General features: G+C 42.8%; 1 protein-coding gene across 1 annotated transcript in view; it reads left to right on the top strand.

The window, feature by feature from the left end:
• Positions 1-25138, top strand: part of Mapk10 (mitogen-activated protein kinase 10) — a 281578-nt gene that overhangs the window by 191262 nt on the left and 65178 nt on the right. Inside the window, exons 5-9 of the mRNA XM_052198829.1 lie at positions 2158-2247; positions 12980-13179; positions 17785-17843; positions 18976-19114; positions 19787-19952. Coding sequence (XP_052054789.1) covers positions 2158-2247; positions 12980-13179; positions 17785-17843; positions 18976-19114; positions 19787-19952 — 654 coding nt within the window. The remainder of the gene's footprint in view (positions 1-2157; positions 2248-12979; positions 13180-17784; positions 17844-18975; positions 19115-19786; positions 19953-25138) is intronic.

Genomic DNA, 25138 nt, shown 5'->3' on the forward strand with positions numbered 1-25138 from the left:
GGTATCTGCTTAGCTCTACTGCTGATTAAGGCTTATTGTAAATATAAGGGATGTGTGCCTTTTATCTGGGAACTGAAAGATAAAAGATGAGGTAGAAACCCCTGATTTGAGATTAAATAATCAATACAAGATTCCAGGATGATATTAACTTGAGTCTATTTGATAATGCCATTCTGAGCTCATAGATTTCAGTATGATTGATTTAGCTCATGATACCTTTGTTGCTAGGGCAGTGTTTATCTTCCAAGTATAGGAAGAGTAGAAATCAGATAAATTGGGGATGAAATTCCAGGTTAATGTTTTACTGAGTTCATTGGTGGTTTCTGATCTAACACATACGATGTCTTGTATCATGTTTGGCTGTGTTTCCCAAGTTGGTATTTTGAAGCTCTGCTTCATAATTTAAATGTGGTACTTGAATAGTGCCTGTCAGCATTCATGTAAAATGCTTTCACCTTGTCTCATAAATAACAACTTCAAAATATTTAGTGTCAAATAGAACACTCTGTACCATTAACATTCCGTGTTACCCACTGACCTATAAACAAGATTTATGTAGGAATTGTTGACTAATTGCATCTCTGGCACCACAGTCTGCCAGTAATTTGATCATAAACTCATGGGGCCTTTTTCTCCTTCCTTGAAACTTCAATAAAACTGTATGTTGTGGTAGAAATGGAGGGAGAATTATAGCTCTTGTTTGGAAAAATACAGCAGTTAGTCCAGTTGCTGAGATAAATCCCTGCTAAGCAGGCTTTTCCTCACTATGCCTCGGAGAGCCGATGGATTGTTTTACAGGGCAGTTCGGGTCCTATTAGATCCTCAGATTCAATCTCACACCCTGCAGTGATATTTCCTCACGTCGCCTCTTGTTGTCTATCCTTCTCCATGATTCTTTCTGAATGGCCGTGAGCTAGATAATAAAACAAAAGCAAGCAAAATACCCATAAAGTCTTATGTATGGATGTTGGTTATTAAAAAATGAAGCTAGTTTATCTCAATTCCTTTAATTTTTGTTCTGAGAGTAATGCACTCTGTAGGAGTCAAAGCCTCATTTTCATGGTCCTGTGACCACACAACCACCTACTATATAAAATCTACCATGATTTCTTTTTGTTTTCTTGGGGAAAAAAATCACGTTATAATCTTCCATATATAGACTTCCATTGTCTTTCTGACTTTCTTCCCAGCAAAACTCAAATGCTGGTAAAAATCCATTTCCTTACTTGAGGCACAATGGTGCCCCTGCAGTGAGTGAGGCATGATGGTACCCCCTCCAGTGTCCCCAGACACCTGGGAAGCCCAGGCGGGAGGCCACAAGTTGGAGGCAATCTGAGAGAGCACATCTCTTTGGATAATAAATCCACGGGGATAGCTGAAGGAGGCTAGCGAGAGAACTCATAGTCACTAATTCCACAGCACCAACCAGTGTGCGCGCGCACAAATGCTGCTGCTCCTTTTTCATTCTGAGCATCCGATGGTTCATTCCTTCACCACTGCTCAAAAGCGCCAACCCGCTTTCCCCTTGCCATCTAAGTCTGATTCTTATTTCACCATAAAAATAACCGCTACAAGAAAGGGATGGCCATGAAATTCTCCATGGTGCTGCCACTGAGACCAGTCAATCTCCTTTTCCACTGGTGTGGTACCGTGCACGTCCCGTGTAAGCAGCCTTGGACTTGTAACTGTAGCCACTTTAGTACACACTGCAAGTAGATTTCTCTAGTAATTATAATATCCCTTTAGCACCCTCCATAGTTCCTTGAAACTAAACCTTCCTGTTTGCATCTAGTATTTCTCCTATCTTTTATCCCATCGAATAATTTTGGCATAGGTTTTATTTACCTATTATGCATTTCTCAAAATGGTACAGTTTTGTGGACACATAATCAGCTTATAGTTTTGTATTTAGTGGGCCAACCCATTGGGAGCATGGAAGCCGGAACTGAGGGCAATTTGGACTCTGGGCTCCTAGGAGGAAGTATATTAGTGAGTTTTGACTCTGTAGTGTGGTCACTAGCAGTCACTCTTGTGCAGATCTATAATGAAAAGGAGCAAGCTTCAAAAAGCTTAGCTTTTCAAATCCCAATCCATTGGTTGCTTGATTATTAAGTCCCCTGAAGGCAGTGCCCACATTCATTTTGCTCTGTTTTTTAGGTCATAAGATAATGCTTGGATTACAGTTGGAGTACAGCTTGGAGTACAGCACTAAATTAGCAAGTAGATTGGTAGCTAAAAATGCAAAAGGTAAATAAATCTTGAGAAGGGAAGTACCAGAAAGGGTAGTGGAGCTGAGTCCAGTGTGCAAGGAGATAACCTGTTTAAAGAAAAGCTTAATTTTAAATGTGATAAAGGGGGTGGTGACCTTAGGGCAAGAGCCCACCCAACTAAGCTTCTAAGTGGCCATTGTATGAAACTAGCAAGGTGTAACCTCGATTGCTTTGGAAACCCAAAGACGTTAGAGATGCCAGAGTCATGAGATACCTGCCAAGAAAGGCTGCCGGCCAGGTGTAGAACCAGTCCGAGGGAGAGGAACGCTGCAGTCAACAAAGCTGAAAGGAATTGGAGATCTGAAGAGCACTTTGATATCAGACGCGGAGATAGGGCTTGTAGACTGCCCTGCTGGTTTTTGGATGTGCTTTAGTCCTGTATTTCTTCCTTTTAGTCCCTTTCCTCTGTTTTGGAATGGTAATGCATAGTCTGGGCCATTGTATGTTGGAAACATACGATCTGCTTTTTGATTGGATTGATGGATTGGGGTTAAAGATGACCACAAATCTTAGAGGAAAGTTTGAGCTTTTAAACATCTATGGAGACTTTTGAAGTTGGACTGACTTTTACATTACGATATAAGCCTACGGGGGCCATGGAGTAATGTGGTGGCTGGCTAAGAAGTTTACCCACTGGCTCGGTGACTGAGACACCATATATCCATAGATTTCTGAGAACTAGGAATGGACTCTACTGCTAGGAATATTTCAACCACCAGTCTGCTCAGTTAATATTTATTTTTTTAGTGCCAACTATATTCCAAGCATTATCTTACAGCCTTAATGTAAAACAAAGCAAAAGGATGCGGCTGTTGCCCTAAGAGGTTGTGATAATAAAATAATGTACTGGGACTTGAAAAACTAAGCCAATTTTATCCTTCTGATAACCTCACAGGGTGCATTTTCTTATTTGTGCTGTGTTACTCAAGACACTTTCCTTACATGCTTGGTGTTTTCAGACGCAAAGTAACTGGGTGGGGCTAGTCTGAGATCTCCTAAGTGTTTGTACAATGCTCAGCTAACAACAGGACATCCTTATCATATTCCCTCCCACAAGGCTCAGGAAGAGGGTGTGGAAAGAAAGTCAGAGCCAAAGGCTTAGAGGCATTGGGGTGAAAGAGTGACTTCTAGGCATGACAGGGCCATTGTATTCATGAATCCTCAGCCGCTGTGTTTGCCTGCACAAGATCCGCACAAGATTAACCTTGATATGATTCCAGTGCGGACCGAGCTGGGATTCCTGACCTCCTACATGCACTAGCCAAGGAGGAGCTACTGATGGAGGCGAAGCCAGTTTTAAGGATGTGGTCCCTGGTAGGTCAACTGCTCCAGCTGCCGGCTCCAAGCATACAAGTATGTGGGCAGCAAACCTTGGACTGGATGGGTTATTAAAAGATTAATAATTAAAAAGAGGACATGAAATTGGGCGGAGTGTAGGAAGATGGTTCTGGCAAGAGTTAGGAAGAAGAGTGGGGAGGAATTATGACCTATCTCCACTCTCAAAGGATGATAGTCTCAGTGAAATAATAAGAAGTATATTTTCAGACAGAAAACACATTGGAAAGACAAACAGGCTTCTGTCTGGAGTGGATACCGACAAGAGATAATGGGAGAAAGAAATCAATATGACTCCCATAGTCAAAGTAAGTGGCATTTAAATTCAAGAGAGAAAGAGACGAATGTAGGGTTAAAGTTTATAAAGTCTGGAGCCTGTTAATTTTGTGATATTTCTAGGACATCCGATTAGAGATGGATTCAGTGATACACATGGCTGAGGGCTTTTGAGAACGAGATCTGTGCTAGAAGTAAAATATTCAGCCTCATCAGCAACAGTGTGATGTTGAAACACACTGCTTAGACTGCATACAAGCTTTACACTTTTAAGTTTCTCCGTGGCCTTTTCTAGCATACTCAATGCGTGTATAGTAAAGGGTGAATACTGTTCTGTGTAATACACATATGGGGCATGTGGCATTAAATCCTTTAGGACCTGAGGTGCTTGAATGAGCAGATTCAAAGGAAGAAAGTAGAAATAGAGGGCAAAGGTTGCTGAGTATATAGCAATCACAATGCAAATAAACCCTACAGACAGAATCGCACAGACACCAGCTCTGTAAATACCAGCCTGAAAGACGAACATAACAACTGAAGCGCGTCTAAGGACATAAGCAATATCTAACACCCGGTTTGGGGGGCTGGAGATGTTGTCAGAGTCCGTCACTTAGCAGTGCCGGAAGTCACAGGCAGAAGTGCTGTCCTCGGCGGACTTCCGGAAGAGAAAGCTGGCCCTTGGGCTGTGCCCATGGCTGAGTTTTTTCGTGGTTCCACATCCTGTGTGTGGAAACCATTTGCAGTTCCTGTGGGCTGGTTAATGTACTTCATAAATTTCACAGGTATCAAAAAATAGTTTCAATCCGTGAGCCGCAAGAGCACTTCCCGGCTTCAGGTTATTTTAGACACAGCACACTTGCCTGCGAGCTTATTTTGAGAGTCGCCATTTTACCAATGAACCTCTTGCACAATGAAAGAAGGTGCCTCCAATACTGCCTCCTTAGCGGGTTGTGACAGCTCCTAGGAGTGGATACACATCTGAGTTGAACCTTGCTAGTGAGCACCTGGTAGGTGTTACAAATGAACAAGAAAAGGAAGGCTACATTTTTCTTTTCTTTCTTTCTTTTTTTTTTTTAAATGATTTATTTATTTTTATTTCATGTAGTTACAGACAGTTGTGAGCTGCCATGTGGGTGTTGGGAATTGAACCCAGGTCCTCTGGAAGAGGAGCCAGTATTTTTAACCACTGAGTTGCCTTAAGTTTAATCACCATTTAAATTCCACTGGTGAGAAATGGCCAAAGGTGAGCCTGGAGCCCCAGGCCTAAAAGTTGTGTTTTGTGGTTCTGCCTCTGTGGATAGTGTACAATCTGCCTCTATGGCTAATGTACAAAAGGCCACAGACAGAGGGGTGATGGAGAACTGTACAGTTAAACTGTGCACTGATATGTATTAGCAGAAGAAAAATTACTGCTATTAGGCTGGAGAGATGGCTCTGCAGTTAAGAGCACCAACTGCTTTTCCAGGGGTCCTGAGTTCAAATCCGAGAAGCCACATAGTGGCTCACAACCATCTGTCATGGGATTCAATGAATGCCCTCTTCTGGTGTGTCTGAAGACAGCAATGGTGTGCTCACATACATAAAATAAATAATAAATATATCTTTTTTTAAAAAAAATGAAAAATGACTGCTATTGAAACTCATTTTAAACAAATGTATTAAAATATAAAAACAGGAGTAAAATTTTATACTTAGTTATATTGATAATCTAGATTATTTAAAAAGATAATCCAAACATAATTATTGTTCGTATATCTTCAAGAGTTTTAACCAACAAGCTCTCTACTTGTGATATCATTTTGTTGGTATGTTTCTGAACAGGTCATTTTATTACATTTTTTTCATGATAATTTGGATTTTTTCAAATAATATATGAAATTACAATATTGAAATGCTGAATACAGGTGATAACATTTTATTTAAAAAAAACTTAAGGAACTATGAAAAAGATTCTGCTAAACTGAAGACATTCTTAACTTTAATCTTTCATATTGTGACATTAAATTTCCCTCTTTTCCCCTCTTCCCCTCCCTCCCTTCCTCCCTCCCTCCTTTTCTTAATTTGGTGAACAAATCCATGGCCTTGCATACTATAAAAGTATTTAGGTTTAAGTTATTTTTTTAAGGAAATGCTGAATTTTTCCTTCATTCAAATTTATTCTTTGTCCAAAAAATAATTTTATGAGCCAGAACTCATCAAAAAATTTTGTATCAATTTATGACCTTTTGAATGGTGTACCCAATATAGATATTGAAAATGATTTAATATTTAGAATATAATTGTGATTATCTTTATACTATTATCAATTTTCTACCATCGGTAGAATGAATTTTCTTTTAAAATTGTTATTAGATTTATTTACTTGTTTTGGGGAGAATGTTCCTGCCGGGATGCACACAGGAGGTCACTGGACAGCTTGGTGAGCTGGTTCACTCAGTCCACCGTGTGAGTCATAGGGGTCCAGCTCAGGTCCGAGAGCTTGGCAGCAAGAGCCTTCGCTTGCTTACCCATTGCAGAAGATAGAGTGAATTTCCAGTCTTTCATAGAATTCATTTTAAAAACTAGTTTGAACTCTAATAACTGTCTTAGCTTGGGTTTAACTGCTATCAACAGACACCATGACCAAGACAACTCTTATAAGGACAACATTTAATTGGTGCTGGCTTACAGGTTCAGAGGTGCAGTCCAGTATCATCAAGTTAGGAACATGGCAGCATCCAGGCAGGCATGGTGCAGGAGAAGCTGAGAGTTCTACATCTTCATGGGAAGGCTGCTAGTGGAAGACTGACTTCCAGGCAGCTAGGGTGAGGGTCTTAAAACTTAAAGTGGCATACTTCTTCCAACAAGGCCACATCTACTCCAGCAAGGCCAGACTACCTAATAGGCCACTCCCTGGGCCAACCCTAAGAAAGGCTAGCTAGGCCTTTCTTCCCTGTGAGGTCAGAGCAAGATGCGCCATCTTCAGGGAACAGACCCCTGATGCTGACTGCACTGTTACCTCAGCCTTCCCAGCATAATTGTGAGAAGAATTCTCCTGTTTGTGAGCTCCATTGTCTGTGTCACCAGCCTTCTCAGAAGGAGAGTAACTGATAGGATATTAAATGGTATTTATCAAAGAGGCTTTACAGGCTGTGGTCCCGGCAATGCAACCATGGCTGTCTCCAAAAAGGTCAAGAATACCACAGTTGATCAGTCCATGAGACTGAATGTCTCAGCAGTCTCAACAGGGCGCTGGAGTCCCAGGGAATTCCCAGAGAGCTGCTAGTCTTCAGTCTGTGTTGGAATCCTGAAGAAAGGCTCTAATACCAGTGAGGGAGTGCCTCGGAGTAGGATACATTAGCTTTCCAGTAAAAGCCAGAGCCAGCAGGCAAAAGGTAAACATTTCCTCTGTCCTTTTAAGTGGGCTGCCACTAGAAGGTGTGGCCCAGATTTAGGGTAGGTTGGCCAGCCTCATATGATCCAATCAAGGGACTCCCTCATAGGCCCACCCAGCTGCTTGGGTTTTAGTTGATTCCAAATGTGGTCAAGCTGACAACTCCTCACATTGTCTAATTGGATCAAGGCATGCAAGTGTGTGCACCACCATCCCTCCAACATGTAGCTGGTCTTGTGAGACGGCTCTTAGATCCTTTCCTTCAATATCACCGTCCCGACTTCCAGAAATACTGTCTTGAGCTTGAAAGAGATTTTCTCACTTCCCTTTGCTCTGTGAGCTTGTGAATGGGTTGGAAAATGCAGAACTGAGTTTGGCAGATTCAGTAACAGTTCACACTGGTGAAAGTCCAACTTTTGTCTTCTTTGGTCATGAAAGCTAGATAGCTGAAAGCACTCGATAAACAGAAGTTTTTGTGTTTTTCTCCTGTGTGATTTTAAAATAAAGCTCAAGGTGTAGAGCAGAGTTTGGTTGGAGCAGGTGATGTATTAGAATATTTAAGATCCACCAATGGCGTTTCATTGTTACTGTTTGAGAGGTGACACATGCGGATCCACCCTTGGCACTTCAACGTGTTAATATGATTAAGAACATTTTAAATATTGAAGGGAAGGTGGTGAGAAAAATATTCAAAAAATAATTCTTTGGAGAAAAACACTGCAGTTGGTGTGTGAGATTGTGAGAAGATAAAACTGATAAATGTTGGGAATAAAAAATGTTAAGAATAAAAAATGTTGAGAATAAATGTTGAGAATATGCACACATAAGAGTTTACATAGATTTATGCAAAGAGACAGGCACAGACTTAAGGCTTAAGGATCAGGAACATAGTAACAGCTGTCCATATATTCCATTGACCAACTGATCAGGTAATAGTAGAGGTGGGTCAGTAGCCTATGTTATAGTTATACGACACTGGTTATAGCTATAGTTATAACTGTTATAGTTATATGACATTGGTTATAGCTATAGTTATATCTATTATAGTTATATAATACTACTTATAGGTATAGTTATAACTGTATGACACTGGTTATAGTTCTTTGCAAGTAGTTCAGAAAGTAGTCACTATAAAGATGTGCTTCCATTTTTATCTCCATAGAGAAAGGGGGAAAAAAAAACAAGATTTTATGGCCATGAGTTAAAGATGACTTAAAAAGAAAGGGAACCCTTGAAACACTAGTTTACCTGCACAGCAGCAACAATGGCAGTCTGCAGGTGTGTTTGTCAGATCACAGCCAGTGATGATGTAGGAACTGCAGAGTATGGGGATTTGTAGTGCCTGCCAGTGTCCAAGGAAGGGGGAAGACGATTGCTGAAGATGGAGGTTTAAGCACACAGTCAATTGTGTGCTTGTTCACATGCTGGAAACCCAGAGAAGCGGGCTCTGCCTGGCCCTCCTGGGGGGCTTTGCAGGGAGCTCCCAACTCTGGGAGAGCCCAGAGCTGCCGTGTTGCCAGATCGCATACTCATTTCTGACATCAGAGAATCTTGAGCTGGAAGCAGGTACCTGGAGGTGTTTGTCACTTCAACACTGAATCGGGATAAAGGAGTGAACCGCGATGGCCACAGCAGCCTTCTGCCAATCTGCAATGCGGAGGATGGCACCAATCACTTGGCACAGAAAGTAATCATACCTCTTCTGTCAACTGAGTTTGCCATCCAAGAGTGGCAGGAGATGGCTGCCACCCTAGCTCTGCCTGGCAAGACTTTCCTGAATGAATTAGGAGTTGTCATTTAACTTTGAAGTCTCTTTCACACAAGAATGTTATACAAAAGGGCCATGGCCCAAGTCACAATATTCCACACAATATAGACAAGCAAGATTATCATTCCGTTGTAGAAAAGAGATTGTAGAGGCACCACCTGATCTTGACAATGATTAGAAACAGGAACTGAACACTGTTGCATTCAAAACTCTAACCAACTTATTAATGTTGAAAATCAGATATCTATATGATTATAATGTATAGAGATTTTAACAAGACTTCGCCTTACTCTCTTATGTTATGAGATGAAGTTCAGATACATGGTCAAGGTGGTGTGGCGGTTGACTTATAGTTAATGGGAAGACTAGACATTACTAATTAGAATACTGATTTCTAATTGTTACACACTATAAAAAATCATATTTTATTCTTTGTTGCATAGTAAACCCAACAAGGATACTGATGTCGACTGGTGCTCAGCGTTGTTTACTAGCTGAGACTCTACGGCTCTGCTCCTTCATTCTTATAGCAAGCTTGTTGGGATGTTGTTACTTCTGATGAGAGAAAGTAACAGGAGAGAGTACCCACTGTCTTCACTAGAGACGCTGTATACACGGGAGAGCAGCAGGACCTGCATCCTTAGCAGAACCTGCATCTAGGGAGGGCTACCAGAGGAAGGGAGAATGCAAAACAATGTCTGGAGAACCTAACCTGTGGAGAAACCCAGGCATTGTTGTTTCTTCAGTTGTTCCTCAGGACTTCGGGGCTTGGCCCACTGCAGAACCAGATTAATATCTCAGAGACTTACCCAAGGGCAAGCCTCCTGAATTTCTCCTCTGTAAATACAGATACAGAGTTATTGAAGAGCAAATACTGGCCAAATATGGGCACCATGTTCTTAGATAGCATCAGCAGACTAGGGGGCTGAGCTGCAGCACTGACCTCAGAGGGCAGAATCAGCTAAGGAGAATGGCCAGGGTGCTAGCTGGTCATGGGGCCTGACTGTGGCCATCAGGATGTACCCCCTGCCTGGATGACCTCATCTCCACGCTGGTCACGTGACTTCACCAGAAGTGCCTCATGAGTTACTCTTGACTCCTAACTATCATATTTTATCTATTTATTTTAGAGATTTGAAAAGCTTAACTAACTTATATTTGGCTGGAGATTTTCAGGCTTTCTTTGGAGTGAATGACCAGTTCCTGTTGCTACCATCACCGACCTTGAGAAGTAAATTTAAAGCTTGTATTTACGAGCCTGTTGTCTCCCTTGGTGTGCAAGGTGCCAGGGCACTCTCCACCTTACTTCTACTCTCGTTGGTGGGATAAACGTAACAAACCCTAGTGGTGGGGTACAAATTCTAAAACATGTAAGAAGATGGTCAGAAAAAGCAGAGTTATAATTTTTCCATTTATTAACTTTGGTGTGATAGAGGTCAAAGGGCAACTTGCTGGAGTTTTTCCTCTTCCTGCCATGTGGGGCCCAGGATTCAAACTGGAGTCATCAGGCTTGGCAGCAAGCCCCTGTACCTGCTGAGCCATTTCAGCAGCCCATGGGTTCTCTTTCTGTTTTAAAGCAGCATGGTACAAAGTGGGTCTATAGATGACATCATCAAAGAGACCAGGGCAGACAGCCAAATTGTCGACTGTGTGATAGGACCACGGATGAGCATGTGAGTGTAGGAAAGCACTGGCAGCCCTACCCCATATGTCCCCGACACCCAGAGGACCATTGCTTTATTTAGTTCAGGACCACACGTGCTGAGAATACTGAGAGACGGAAGTACATTCAGAGGAAGCAGCCCAGATGGAGATGGGCCTTGAAACCACGTACGGACAAATGGTATGAAGATGCTGGTGATATTTAGATGAAGAAAGAACAGGCTTTGTGGGAAGCAGGAGGAACAGCTGGCTTTCTGCATATTGACTTGGCCCTTTAAAAGATTTCAGACTCAGTGGTTGGTCATAACAAACAGGAATAGTTTCTATGAGTTGTCCTTGAAGGCAGGGCGAGACCAAGAGAGACAGCTGTCTTTGTTGGAATCACAGCATCGCTACTCTCAAAGCTGCCCACTAACAGAATGAGTGGGCCTGTCTTTGAAGGAACATAGGCAGAGAGAAAACAAGCTTTTGATGGAGATCGTTTAGAGAAAACTAATTCTAAATAGAGTTTAATAACATCTATTAGTTATAAATATGACTAGGCCAGCCCCCCAGTAATCAAGGCAGAGTCCTACAGATTTTTAAAACTAGCTTTAGCGGGGGGACTATTCCTGATTCTATTTTTCTATTTGCAAGACTGTCTACTTCCCAGCTGCATTACCCAAGTACTTGCTGTTTGACTCTTGCTCAGATTACGTCTGCTCCAGCAGTCCATCCTGGGGGTGCATTTCACTCCGGCACGTGCGACTGCTCCATCCCATGTAATGGAGACCTCCTGTTCTCCCCATCTTCCTCCTCCTTCATGCTCCTTTGTCCTTCTTCACTGACCTTCTTCTTCCTCCTTGTGGTCCTGACCGTCGACCCCCCAGACTGGTCACTCAAACTCTACCTCTCTCTACTCTCCCTGGTAATTGGCCGTGGCCATTTTTATTTAGCCAATGGTTTTAAATTGGGGAACAAGGTTTACAACAACAAAGGCTGGTGTACGTGGGAATTCGCTCATCTTAGAGCTGCTAGATCTTGGGGTACAGAATTTAACACTTGAATATATAGCAGCACCAGACCAATCCCCAACAGCTAAAGATTAAATGGAGGGGTGTACTAGGCAAAATATAAAGCTTCATTCAAGTTACCCTGTGAGCCCCTCTTTACCAACCATGCACCTCACAGCATTATAGAAAGTCACACTCTTCTCTGTCTTTTGACTCAAGAGCTTGAACCCTAAGTGGGTAACAGCACTGCAAATTTAATAAATCTGTCTTAGGGATTCTGGTTCACTTATTTATCCTGCAAACCAACAAAACTCAGCAAACCCCAAAGTGCCTTGTATGTGACACAAATGCATAATGGATAAATCATGAGATACAGAAACAAAAAGGTCCTGTCACGTTCTCCTTCGACTATGTGAGGAACAGTCTATGACTTTAGATTGCTTTTTAAAGGCGTGATAATTTATCATTAGCTGGCTTGAAGGCTGCATGCATTAGTAGCATTTACTTCTCTCTTGGTACCTAATGGTGGTTATGTGAGGTGTGGGAGCATCTTCCAATGATGTATTTCATCGTGAGCCTTGTTGTAGTTCACAAGTGCACTCTCACAACTGATCAGCCAATGTTTCCATGGCTTTTACCTATAAAAGCTGGATCTTGTCACTGGGAAAAGAGCAGACATATAGGCAAAATAAGCAAAGAACCTGCAGTCTATCTCAGATAGAGACTACCTACATATCCTATTGACAGATGAGAAATTCAAGCTCAGATAGATAGGATAACTTACCATGGCCATGAGCCCTATGGGAAATTTGAGATCTTGGCTTTCATATTCTGATCTCCAGTTCAGTGGTGCCATTAGAAGGTGTACCCTGACAATGTCCCACCCTTTTCCCTTCCCCTTCCCCATCCTGCTCCCTTCCCTCCTCTGTCCTACTTTCTACCAGCCATGCATACATACCTTTCCTTGTGACTTTATTGCCATGTAACTCAAAAGCATCCAGGTGTGATTCGGGGAGCATGTTGGGGTCTCGGGCAGCAGCGACAACGGCAGCTCTAGAAAGACCACACCAGTCCAAACAGTTTCCCCTGAGGTTTATTGAGAGGGGAAAGGGCAAAGGTGACAGTGGAAAGAGAAGAGGGGAAGGGGGGTGATGCTTCTCTTATATATATGGCTGGTGATGTGGTCTCAGGTAAAGGTGAGTCCAATGGATTCTGGGAATATGGTGGTTGTTGCCTTGGCAACAGGTGTATAGGTCATGCTGTCGCCTATGTGATGTGACAGGTCGCCTATGTGATGTCACAGGTTTCGGAGGTCCTGGTACCAACAGTCCATACTGTGTTCTGAAGTCAGACTCCCTTTTGAATCTTGACAGTGCTGCGTACGATGCTGTCCTTGACAGAAATGTGGCCATTAAGAAGCTCAGCAGACCCTTCCAGAACCAAACTCATGCCAAGAGGGCTTACCGGGAGCTGGTCCTCATGAAGTGTGTGAACCATAAAAACGTGAGTTTCTCCGAGAGAGATGGGGAGACAGGGGAAGACAGCAAAGGCTCTGCTGGCCTTGTGTCTCCTAAGGTGATTGGTTTTGCTTATGTACTGCATTTGGTTTTATGGTCCCCATGGTAGCTTCCTGCTTTAAACATTATCCAAAAGCCATATGGCATTGAGGAGATGAATGTGACCGAGATGTCCCTATTATGAAATTAACCTTATTTGGTTATCATGCTCAAAATTAATCCAGGAGCCTCCTGCTTCCCAATCAAACTGAAGCCCCCAAACAAACTAAACACCTGAAAATGCCTCATAGGACAAAACATTTCCTTATGTTTTGAGTTCATAACAAATGAAGGAAGATTTGTGTCACCATATTGTCTCCTGTGTGCTTTAGTTAGAGTCAGGCTGAAGCTTCAGCTGTTGAGGACCCTTCCCTGTTGTGTGAGTTTCTTGCTCTGGAAGGGGGAGGTGGCCTGTGCACACACAGTGCTCAGAGCAGGACCAGAGTCTTTGCTCAAAGCACGAGGTGGAGGTGATCATTGCTCCATAGGCCAGTCTTCTTTAATGTCAGGCAAGGACCTCAGTCTGAGTACCCTGTGGCCTCTTACTGAGGAGAAAGCAAAGAAAATTCTTCAACTTCATGATGACAACTCCTAATAATTATTACAAGTGTATCACACAAATATGCAATGAAATTATACTTTCATAGATAAACCTAAAAATAACAGCGGTCACATCTTCCTACTTAGTCCTAAAGTATAAACAAACCTAGAATTTATGAAATTATCAATATATTTTATAAGTGAGATCTTATCATACTGCAAACAGTCTACCAGAGCAGTTAAGCAGCAAATGTATGCTTGGCTGAATGGCATTTGTGAGAAAGCTGCAGTGTGCCTCTTTTATCCTGCTACTCCAATGTGACTTCTAGAAAGAAATCTAGATGTGATGGGAAAAGCCATTCTCAAGAGTCACAGTGTACAAAAGCAACGTGGTCTTTCAGTTTGTGACACCTTGGCCACATGACCAGGGAGGGGGCTTCAGACATCAGGAAGGAGGGTGAAACAAACCCCTCCCCTTGCAGGGAAAGCTGATTGATACGGAGATGAAGCAGCTGGGAAGAACATTTGTGGTCAATGAGCTTCTGCCTGCTTAATGCTCTTTCCGGAGTCTGTGGAGGTCTGGAAAGATCTTGTGGAGAAATTCCCAGATGCTTAGACAACTTGAGGGAAATGTTCTCCCTGGTGTGGTTTGGATAGGTTTCAACTGTATTTTCCAAAGGTTCATATGTTGAAAGGTTGGTCTCCAGTCTTGTCATGTGGGAGATGGCTGGTCCTTTCAGAAGAGGGATTTGAGAGGAGTTGCTTAAGATATCTGGAGATGTGAATTTAGAAGGGATGAGCAGAGCTTTCATGGGAGCTCTGGGATTTCATGAGAATGTCTTGAAAAAGTGAGCCCAATCACTTGTCCAACTTCCTGCTTCGAGGTATGATTGTTCCCTCACGGGCATCACCAGAACCAAGTTAATGCCGGCACCATGCCCTGGAACTCCCAGGACAGTACTAAATAACCTTGTCATAAAGTTACTCCGCCTCAGCATTGCCTTATAGAGTGGAAAACACTTGAGAGCTTGCTCTGATGTTGACTGAAATATTCCTGCATATCCCAGGGTTTATGAGAACCATTCCTTAAGGAAAACAAAGATTTCCAAATTTCCATGACAACTTATAGACAACATCAAACCCACTGTATCCTCCTTTTATGTTTGTGTACGTGAATATATGCATATAAGCTTATTCAAACAGTTTTTAACAAAGAGAAAGCTCACCTACAGCTAGCTGTAATTCTCCATTAATATTCAACACAAAGGGAAAGGCTATTTAAACAGGAAGTTCTGTTAATCCTTTGAAAAGCAAAGAAAAACGAGTTGATCTCATTAAAATTCTTTTTTTCAAATTATTAATTATTTTATTTATTTACATCCTAAATATGCTTATGTTGCCCCCTTCTGGTCTCCTGTTACAGAGTTATTTCCCCCATTCCCTCTCCCCTTCACCTCTGAGAGAGTGCCACCCCCACCCCCAGGTAGCCCCCTACTCTGGGGCCTTATGTCTCTACAGGATTAGGTACATCCTCTCCCACTGAAGCCAGACAAGGCAGCCCTCTACTACACTACAGTTGTGCTGGTTTCCTTGGACCTGGCTTTGTTTGCTCTTTGGTTGGTAGCCCAGTCTCTGGGAACTCCCAGGAGTCCAAGTCAACTAACACTGTTCATCTAATAATGGGGAGAGGGGGGAGGAGAGAGGGGAGGGTCATGAGAAATGCTGATTCATGGCTGTGCCTCCTCAGACATTGAATAAACCAACTGAGTCCAATTCCTGCTGGGAAACCTATTCGGAAGTGGGAGTGAGGCGGAAGTGTCTGGGATGATCTCTTCTGGAACTGAGCCGTTTGTTGGGCACTTGCCTAGGGCTCAGCACTGGAACAGCAGCAACACATGAGCTTTTAGCTGGGACGTTTGGGGAGATGGAGAGATGACTCAGTGGATAAGAACGTCTTCCAAGGGACATAGGTTAAATTCCCGGCACCCGCATGGTCACTCACAGCCATCTAGTTCCAAGGAATCTGAGGCCTTTGGTTTCTGAGGGGCCGAGTTCACAAGCATACACTCAAGCAAGAAGTCATAAAATGAGTGCCTAGGAAAGTGGGAAATAAGAACACAGAAAAAGGAATGGACCACGAAGCCCTTCAGGCGCCTCTTCCCACTTGTAGCAGTGTGATAGACCTGAGGTCACAGCTGCTGGATCCTGACAGGGGAAGGAAGCCAGGGCTAGAAGGCCAGGCCCTGGCCAAGAGAGAGTAGGCAGCAGTGAGTGTGGAGAGAATAGACTCTCTGGAGGCAGCTTCAGTGAGACAGTTCATTATAATGGGGGGACGAAGGCTCTTTAAACCTTGGAGGAGGAGCAGGGGCTATGGGGTGAGTATAAATCCTTGGCCTGGGCCAGGGTGCTGGGGGTGCCTCGTTTGCATAGAGAGGAACTCCAGGTGCTGCTGGACATGACCTTATAAGGAGAGAGGAAGCTGAATCTGGCTAGGAGGATATGGGATAGAAGACCTCGTCCAGTGGAGCAAAGGCTATGTACATCAGGAAATGCAGGCCCAGGGTGTGTGTGGGGGGTGGGGGGAGCGATACTATTCCTGCTGATCTCAGGATGAGATTTCTGGGGTTAGGACATACCTCGAGCACACTCTTGCTCATGCCTGCTTCTCACAGCTCCATAGCCCCACAGCCCCATCTCAGGGGAAACTAATATTGAAAGCAACCTGTAATGTTGCTTGAGACCAATGTAAAAGCCACAAGATGATGGAAGTTAGCCTTATTCAATCCTTAAGTGGTGTGTATGTGTAAGAGTCTGCAAGTGTGTGAGTGCAAATGTGTTCCCTATGTGTAGTCCAATTTTTCTAAAAAAAAAAAAAAAAGAAAGAAAGAAAACCTCTGCAATAAAACATTACTCTATGAGATGTATTTGATGTGTGGGAATAGATGATGATCACGTGACGAATGCGCTGCATACACACATCATTCCACTTGACCTGTCACCGAGGACTCAGAGTAACAGACACTTAAAAGTTAACACAACGCTGGATGCCTTGTGCCTTTGAAAAAAAATAATTTATCCAAACAACAATGAAAAACTTTATAGAATTGACTCATTTTTTTCAGTTCTTTAGAACTGTATTGTTTTAAGCCCGTCATATGTTTGAGTGCCACTCATGAACTTTATGAACTGCCACTGAATTTGTGCCCTGAAGTTATTTAGATCTCAAACTAAGTTTTTGGCAAAGTAGATTTCTATTCATATCTACATTTTAAGTAGATTGTTCCCCTTGTTTATATTTTTATTTTTCATTCCTACATTAATGTATAACATTTAAATGGGAAGACATGTGGGATTATTTATATATATATTTACATGGGCCTGTAAGTACATGGACTTTCTGAGGTTGACTTACCGTCTAATTCATAAAATCACTCAACTAGACAGGACTGAACTTGGACAACTTTTCAAGCCGCGTTTTGCAGAAGTTTTCATTCTGCACACAGTTATTGCACAGTTCATCCTGCCCCACCCCCAGCCCCAGGACTGACTGGATCATTGGTTGAAGCAGTGTTTGATTGGCATATAGAAATAAAAGAAAGTTTCAACGCCAAGAGCAAAGCCTGACTTACGGTGTGACTTTGCGTTTGGAGGAGCAGAGATGCCTTGTGATGTTCCTGAGGAGTCCCTTGTCTCTGTCACTCTGTGAATTAACCACCTGGCAGCTCCTGTGTGATCACAGAGTCACGAGAAGCAATGCCGTACCCAGGTCTCTTCTAGTTCTGTTCTGCCTCAGAATTGATATTATGGCTTCTTTAGGAACATAAAGACAGGTTTTATGTGCTTTCTGATCACAGTTTTCTGTTCTCTGAAGCAGTCCAGAGATATTCCCAATCTCTTCTGCTTCCATCTTGCATGTCTTACAGTAAAAAAAAAAAAAAAAATTCATACTTCAAAAATCATTAACTTTCTATTATCTTTCTTTTCTTTGTCCCTTTCCTGCTCTCTCTTCCAGATTATTAGCTTATTAAATGTTTTTACACCCCAGAAAACACTGGAGGACTTCCAAGATGTGTAAGTAACAAATGAACAAAGGTAATGAAGGAAGGTTAAGCCCGCCATTCCCTTAGACAGCTCTGGGGGAAATGACAAAAATAAGAAATAGCAATAAAATCCTGGTTGAAATTCCCTGCCAAAATCAAAGCACCCTGAGGGACGGACCCAGAGCCTGAGGCAGAGTGTAGTGAAGATGCTGCTGTGGTGGGTGTGACCTGAAGGGCACTCCTGCCTCTGTGTGCTGTGGGGGGTGTGGCCTTCTGAAGGGCACTCCTGCCTCTGTGTGCTGTGGTGGGTGTGACCTGAAGGGCACTCCTGCCTCTGTGTGCTGTGGTGGGTGTGGCCTTCTGAAGGGCACTCCTGCCTCTGTGTGCTGTGGGGGGTGTGGCCTTCTGAAGGGCACTCCTGCCTCTGTGTGCTGTGGGGGGTGTGGCCTTCTGAAGGGCACTCCTGCCTCTGGTCCTTGTGCTTTTGTGTCCGCCCACAGAAGAAAGCCTTATTGAATATTTGCTCATCAATTTTGTGAGATTCTAAAATGGCTCAATTCATTTTATGAAATATTAACAAAAGACAGGCTGCAGTTTTCTTTGTTGTTTTGACCTGTCTTTGCGATGCCTTTCATTTTGTGCCAAATTGATCTATTTAGAAAGACAGTGACAAACATAGACTTGGGGGGCAGTAATTCTAGAGCGTGGTCTCTTAGTCCACACAGCTGCAGCATCACACCTTTAGAGGTGGCTGTCCCGAGTCCTTTTCTCATTTGCAATCATAATACTTAGGAAAGAGTTAAGCAATACAAGGGAAAGATATGATCAGTAAAGGTTAGAAAACAGGTGGTGCACAGCACATACTAATGAGCATGGCTGCTCTTTTCTCTCTGTAGAGTCACTGCAGCTGTCAATCATAATATACTTGACTCTAACAATCACAGAGCTGGAAGTTCCTCATGTTGTGATGACCCGCAATGGTGAAATTATTTCCTTTGCTCCTTCATAACTGTAATTGTGCTACTGTTATGAATCGTAACGTAAACCTCCATGCTTTCTGATAGTCTAAGACAACCCCCATAGAAGGATTTTTTGATCCCAGGTTGAGAGTGGCCGCGCTAGACCCTCTGTTCTGCAACTGACATTGTGGATTTACCTTCTAGTTACTTAGTGATGGAACTGATGGATGCCAACTTGTGTCAGGTGATTCAGATGGAGCTGGACCACGAGCGGATGTCTTACTTGCTGTACCAGATGCTGTGTGGTATAAAGCATCTCCACTCTGCTGGAATCATCCACAGGGTGAGAGCGTTTACTCCGGACTTGCGGTGGGTGTGCCGACTGCCGAGGACAGACAGGACAGTTTTTGATTACTTTCTCAAGGGGAGTTGGTCAAATACCAGGCACTTGGTATTTTGTAGCATTGCCTCCCAGTTGAGTGCTGTGTAGAGGGGACCTCCGTCTGTGCTCTGGTGGAATTTGAATTTATATTTTTGCTCACCGAGGGTCAACTTCTGAAGAATGTATTTCCTGTCCCTTGGATGAGCAGAAGCCAGATGGGCAGCTGAAGGAAGACAGCTCATTTCCAGGCTTCCTTTCTGGCCACACAGAGGCAGCTGTCCTGATCTGCTGCCCTGTCAGGCCTGGAAATGATACACACCCTAAACGGTTTATGATGTCTGAAAGGAAAACCCAAGACACTATAACAAATGACGTGTTATTTTCCCCAAGACGTTTTCCCAATGTGAGCCTAAACTGTAACAAACAACAGTACAATTCTTTTCTGAACTTAAAATATCATATAAGAGCATTTTTAGAAATCTGAAACTAATCGTAAACGTGTCACAGTAATCCCATGCTTTATACTGGGCCCTGCAGGCAAGCCATTGTGTTGCAAGGATGTCCTGTTGTTAGAAAGAAATTGTGGTTCCAGGAGACAATCAGCTCTCTTTCTTCTTCTGTTCCTATTGTCAGGACTTAAAACCCAGTAACATTGTAGTCAAGTCTGATTGCACACTGAAAATCCTCGACTTCGGACTGGCCAGGACGGCAGGCACGAGCTTCATGATGACTCCGTATGTGGTGACGAGATACTACAGAGCCCCCGAGGTCATCCTGGGCATGGGCTACAAGGAGAACGGTAGGGACGATTCTGGACCAGCGATGTAGTGGGTTGATGCTTCGGAAAAACAGCTGCCTGCCGCGTTCATAGTCGAAAATACCAACCGGAAGGGATCAGGCTTGAGGACCATGAAGGGTGTTTCTAAGAACTAGGCGGGGCTACTCTAAAAGGCCCAGGCTAAAAAGAGTTGCAAATAGAGTGTGATTATGCAGTCAAAAGGCTTCTGATTGGCACAAGGGGCTCAGACAGGGAGAATCGATGCTAACTGAATTGCCATGCAGCCCAGATAACTTGTAAACATTACGACAGATGCTTTAATTGAACACTTCTCTGTAGTACCTCAGGTTGATGGCTGCGGTCCTCAGGAAGGACTAGCAAAGAAAGTACAGAATCTTGGAACAACATTCTTCACGGACACTAAATGATTAGCATGTTAGCGTCTTTCAAACTATTCAGACTATATGCTTCTTGTTCTTATATCAAATGCTCTGTAAGTATATTTAGGGTAGCAAGTATCTAGGAAATCAGAATAAATTCTAGAGACCATATAAAGGAAAAAATTACATTTTACATTATGTCTTCCACAAAAAAATCTTTCAACATGAACATGTTGAAAGATATGGAAAAATATCTGAAATTCAAATAGAATTTTGATTGATTAAAATTAGAGGGCTTATAAAGTACTTCTTTGAAAGCCTTGCAATTTATCATTTTGTCTGGAATGTCTATTACAGAGAGCCAGGTTGAAAGCCATATTTAATGTACTTAGAATTTATATTAGCACTAAGTTAGATTTGTATATGTGCCCTGAATACCTATTTTTATATTTTATATATTTAATTCCTAGCGATCTATTTTCATACATTTTTATTAAAACAGCTACTATTGTGTTTTTGAGTGTAGTTACTACAGAGTAGATTTATGAAAATTCCCTCACCACTGAAGTTAAAAGAAATTACTTGCGTACTTCCAGTCTAGAGGACGCTGCTACCTTTGTATACATCATGGAGAAAGTTAGTCCCCAGCAGCCCAGGCTCACTTGTGCGGTCATGTCCAGAGCTGTGTTACCTTTGACTAAGATGTTACTGGAGTTCTCATTCCAACTAAAAACCAACCGAGGAGGGTCAGTTAAAGAAAACTCAAGAATGGAGGACCTTAGTTACTAATGATCTATTGTCTATTTCAAGGGGAAGATTTTGAATATCCCAACCCAGTGAACTGATAAGTGTTTGAGGCTTGGGATACACTAATTTCTCTGATTGCATTTAGCAAATACCCATTGGTATGGTCACCAAGTGTCACAGAAGGTAAGGGAGCTGAGGATGTATAGAACCCCGGGGGTCTGAGTGAACCTGGTCTGCGTCTTTGTCACACAGACAGAAGGTGTTCAGTCCCCTTCCCCTTTCTTATTTGAAAGTGCCACAAAGCAGCAACAATAACAAGAAAAACTAAACCAAGAAAGCCTTCCTCTCTGAGCCTCCCTGCGCAGGGAGGAGGGTCCTGCCCCCCACTCCAGTGCTGGCTTCCCTCTCTGCTGACAGTGGTTATCATGCAGAAAAACAGCTTGTTCCTGCCTCAGGCATGTCCCTCCCGTGCACCCCACCCCGCCTTCCACCCCTCAGAGCAACTCCGCCTAATGTTTTGTTTCAAACTTCCCTTGTCCCTAATAAATGTGAAGCGGCAAGAGATGAGGTTGGGAAGAGACGAGTTGACTAACGGATATGACGACAAGTGGGTACAGACACACTACCTCCTTACGCTCAAACACCCTTCGAACATTTCCACTTCCACACGGCTCCTTTGTGCACATGCTTAAGGATCAGTTTTTCTCAAAATATTTCAGATGGACATTAAAGTCAATGTTTACCTTAAAGGATAAATTACGATTGGAAAAAAACTATGGTTTTTCACCTGCAAAGCTCAGCAGCTGTCTCTTATTTGGGACAGACGGATGTGCTCTTGGTATTTGGGACAGACAGATGTGCTCTTGTTTACCCATAGTACATAACTAAATAAAATAGGAAGCAGACCCAGTCACCCTACAACGATGAGTCCAGCAAATGTTTTAAAACCGTCTCTCCGAGACCTTTAGCCGACACCTACTTGGACATTCTGTTGGTTCAATGAACCCTTTTCCTGTCCACGATGTCACCGACTCAAGTCAAGTCAATAAAGCTGTAGTTTGGCCATCCATGCAGTAGTCCTTTTTACAAGTGGGGGAGCTCTCACCATAGAGCCTTTGCAGTAGCAGTGTGGATCGTAACTCACATTGGGCCACTTCAGGCAGAATGTGAAAGCTATTTTCCAATCGTCAGAGTCACTTAACCTTTCTTCCCTCCTCTGTCTTCATGCCCTCTTTCCTGTTCTAGTGGATATATGGTCTGTGGGATGCATCATGGGAGAAATGGTTCGCCACAAAATCCTCTTTCCCGGAAGGGACTGTATCCTTGTACCTTTGGCTGAGGCTGCACCTGTTCTGTTTTCTCTCCTTTTAAACTCGTAACGGTTTTACCAGCAGAGTAAAGACAGAAGCAGAAACTTGGGTAAGTGGGTTACTTGTCACGAGGCAAAGGCTTCTATATCCTCTCACCAGCACTCAGATTGGCCAACACAGGACTTCTCATTAATTTTTCAATAGCCCTTTGCTTCTTAAATCACTTTCTTTCCTATAAGCCAAAGCAGGAATGCTATTCTTCACAAATAATAGAAACCATCCAAATCTAAATGAAAACCAAGTAGACAACCAACCAATCAACAACAAAAACATAATTAGCAAAAGAAGCTACTGTTTGCAAATCATTTCCCATCTTCTTTCTACAGCTATTTGATCCACAGCATTCAAGCCTGTTGCCTACTTACTCTGCCTCACAGTCTAAGCATCAGTCTATGGGCTCATATAAGGACAGGTTCAGAGAGGGCCCTGTGGCAGAGCTGCTGTAAAATATGAATGTATGGCCAGGCAGTGGTGGTGCACGCCTTTAATCCCAGCACTTGGGAGGCAGAGGCAGACAGATTTCTGAGTTCAAGGTCAGCTTGGTCTACAGAGTGAGTTCCAGATCAGCCAAGGCTACACAGAGAGACCCTGTCTCAAAAAACCAATATATATATATTTATATATATAAATATATATATAAATGTACATTCTTAGAAACCATGATCATTCCAAGTAACAGAGGGCAGGTGACTTAAGGAGGACCTTTGAGATGATAAGATGCTATATAAATAGGTAATTGTGTAGCCAGGAAGATTGCTCAGTGCTTAGGGTAAAGTGCTTACTGAACAAGGAGGACCTGAGTTCAAGTCCCCAGCACCCACGTGAAAGCCAAGTGCAGAAGCTCACATCTGTAAGTTCAGTTTTGGACAGTCAGCCTAGCTAATCAAGGGGTTCCAGGCTCAGTGAAAGACCCTGGCTCAAAACCCAAGGTGGAATGTAATTGAAGGGGGCTCCAGACAATGACCTCTGATGCCCCCTGCACCCACACATTTGAACACACATACATAAAGATCAGGCATTGCTTTTCCAACTATGTTTCTTAGAGGGCTATATACACATGAGAATTACTAAAGCAGATGGATTTCTTCAGTGACCAGAAGTTCACTCTCTATATACATTTTCTTCTTATGAAATATAGAAGTATATTCTACATTTCACAAGGAGAATATACTATGACACATGCAGCAGTTCTTGGGAATGCTAATGCAAACTATGATCAATGTCAACTGACAAGTTCAACATCAGTGCAGAAGAGTAGATATGAGTTTTGGGATTTTTGTCAACAAGAATATAGAAAGAAATATAGCAGTTACCTCTATTAAATATTAAAACATGTGTAAACCAGTTAATATTAATAAAAACTTTAAATTGTTCTGACTACAAACTTATATAATAGTCTGTATTCAACATTATTTCTCGCCTCTCACAAAACTTCCAATTCTGGGTGTAAAGCAAAAATTTTAAAAACAACAACAACAAAAAATCAAATCATAAACATTTCACTGGAATTTTCACCAGTGCAGAAGTGTTCTCTTACATGCACAGGAACGTGTGCTCAATTGCAAGAACACACCTAAAAAGAGCAGACATTGCAGAAAGTTCCTGGGGTGTGGCCACAGGTATGCAAGCAGATCCCTGGGGCTCACTGGCCAGCCAGCCTGGGCTAGTGAGAGACCCTGTGCCTGTCTCCAAAGATGGCAGGTCTAGCCTGAGGAATAGCACCCGAGGTTGCTCTTTTCCTCCGTGTCCATACATGCTCATACACAGGCACATGCAACTGCCCACTATGTGCACATGAACACGTATGCAGAATGCATACATAAATAAAGGCATTTGCTTTCCATCTGGTAAATTGCTAAGTATTTGAATGTTCAGGTGTTTCTAACTCATTTATCTGAATTGTGTGTCACCTCACTCAATCTTTGCCATACTTTAGAAGAAAAACAGATCCTATGACATGCACAGCATTTACCGAGGATAGAGATCAGGGCTCTCTGCCCTCCAGAGGTACCTTGTTTCTTCCAGCAAAGGTTATAGAGAAGCAGCTTCAAGTTTCTCAGTTAGACGTTTTCCCAGTCACTGCAGTCCCTTTCTCCCTCCCTATCCCCTTCCTTCTATTCGCTCCAAGGCCAAGCCTGAAGCACTGTCCTCCTGGTTACCAGAGACACCCACAGCCCCACTGATTTCCCATGAACCTTCTCTAAGCCTGCTTCTTTTTTTCTTTAGTTGAAAATAAAATTTCTCATGCAATATATTCCGATCACAGTTTTCTCTCCCTTGCCCCCCTCCCAGACCCTCCCCACCTCCCCACCCATCCACCTATGCCTTGCCTATGCCTTCTTTCTCTCTCTTTAGAAAAAAAAAGGTAGAAATAAACAACCAACCAAAAAACAAACAGTAACAACAGCGTCATCAACAACAAAATGACCAGATGAGAATTAAAAAAATCACAGTACACACACAAATACCTATACACACATACACATACACACACACACACACACACACACACACACACATACACACAATTAAAGACCAGAATATACTAGAAAAAGAGTAAGATTAAAAGTGCCCAAAGTAACACGAGAGAAAAAATATCCAAAAGTACCACAGAGAGTGTGTTGTGTTGGCTTCCTCTGCTGGGCCTGAGGCCTGCCCTTAGTGTGGTTTGTATCCCAAGTGAGATTCAACTGGAGAAAACTAATTCTTC

The sequence above is a fragment of the Apodemus sylvaticus genome, chromosome 11, assembly GCF_947179515.1.
Source record: "Apodemus sylvaticus chromosome 11, mApoSyl1.1, whole genome shotgun sequence".
Taxonomy (NCBI): Eukaryota; Metazoa; Chordata; class Mammalia; order Rodentia; family Muridae; genus Apodemus; species Apodemus sylvaticus.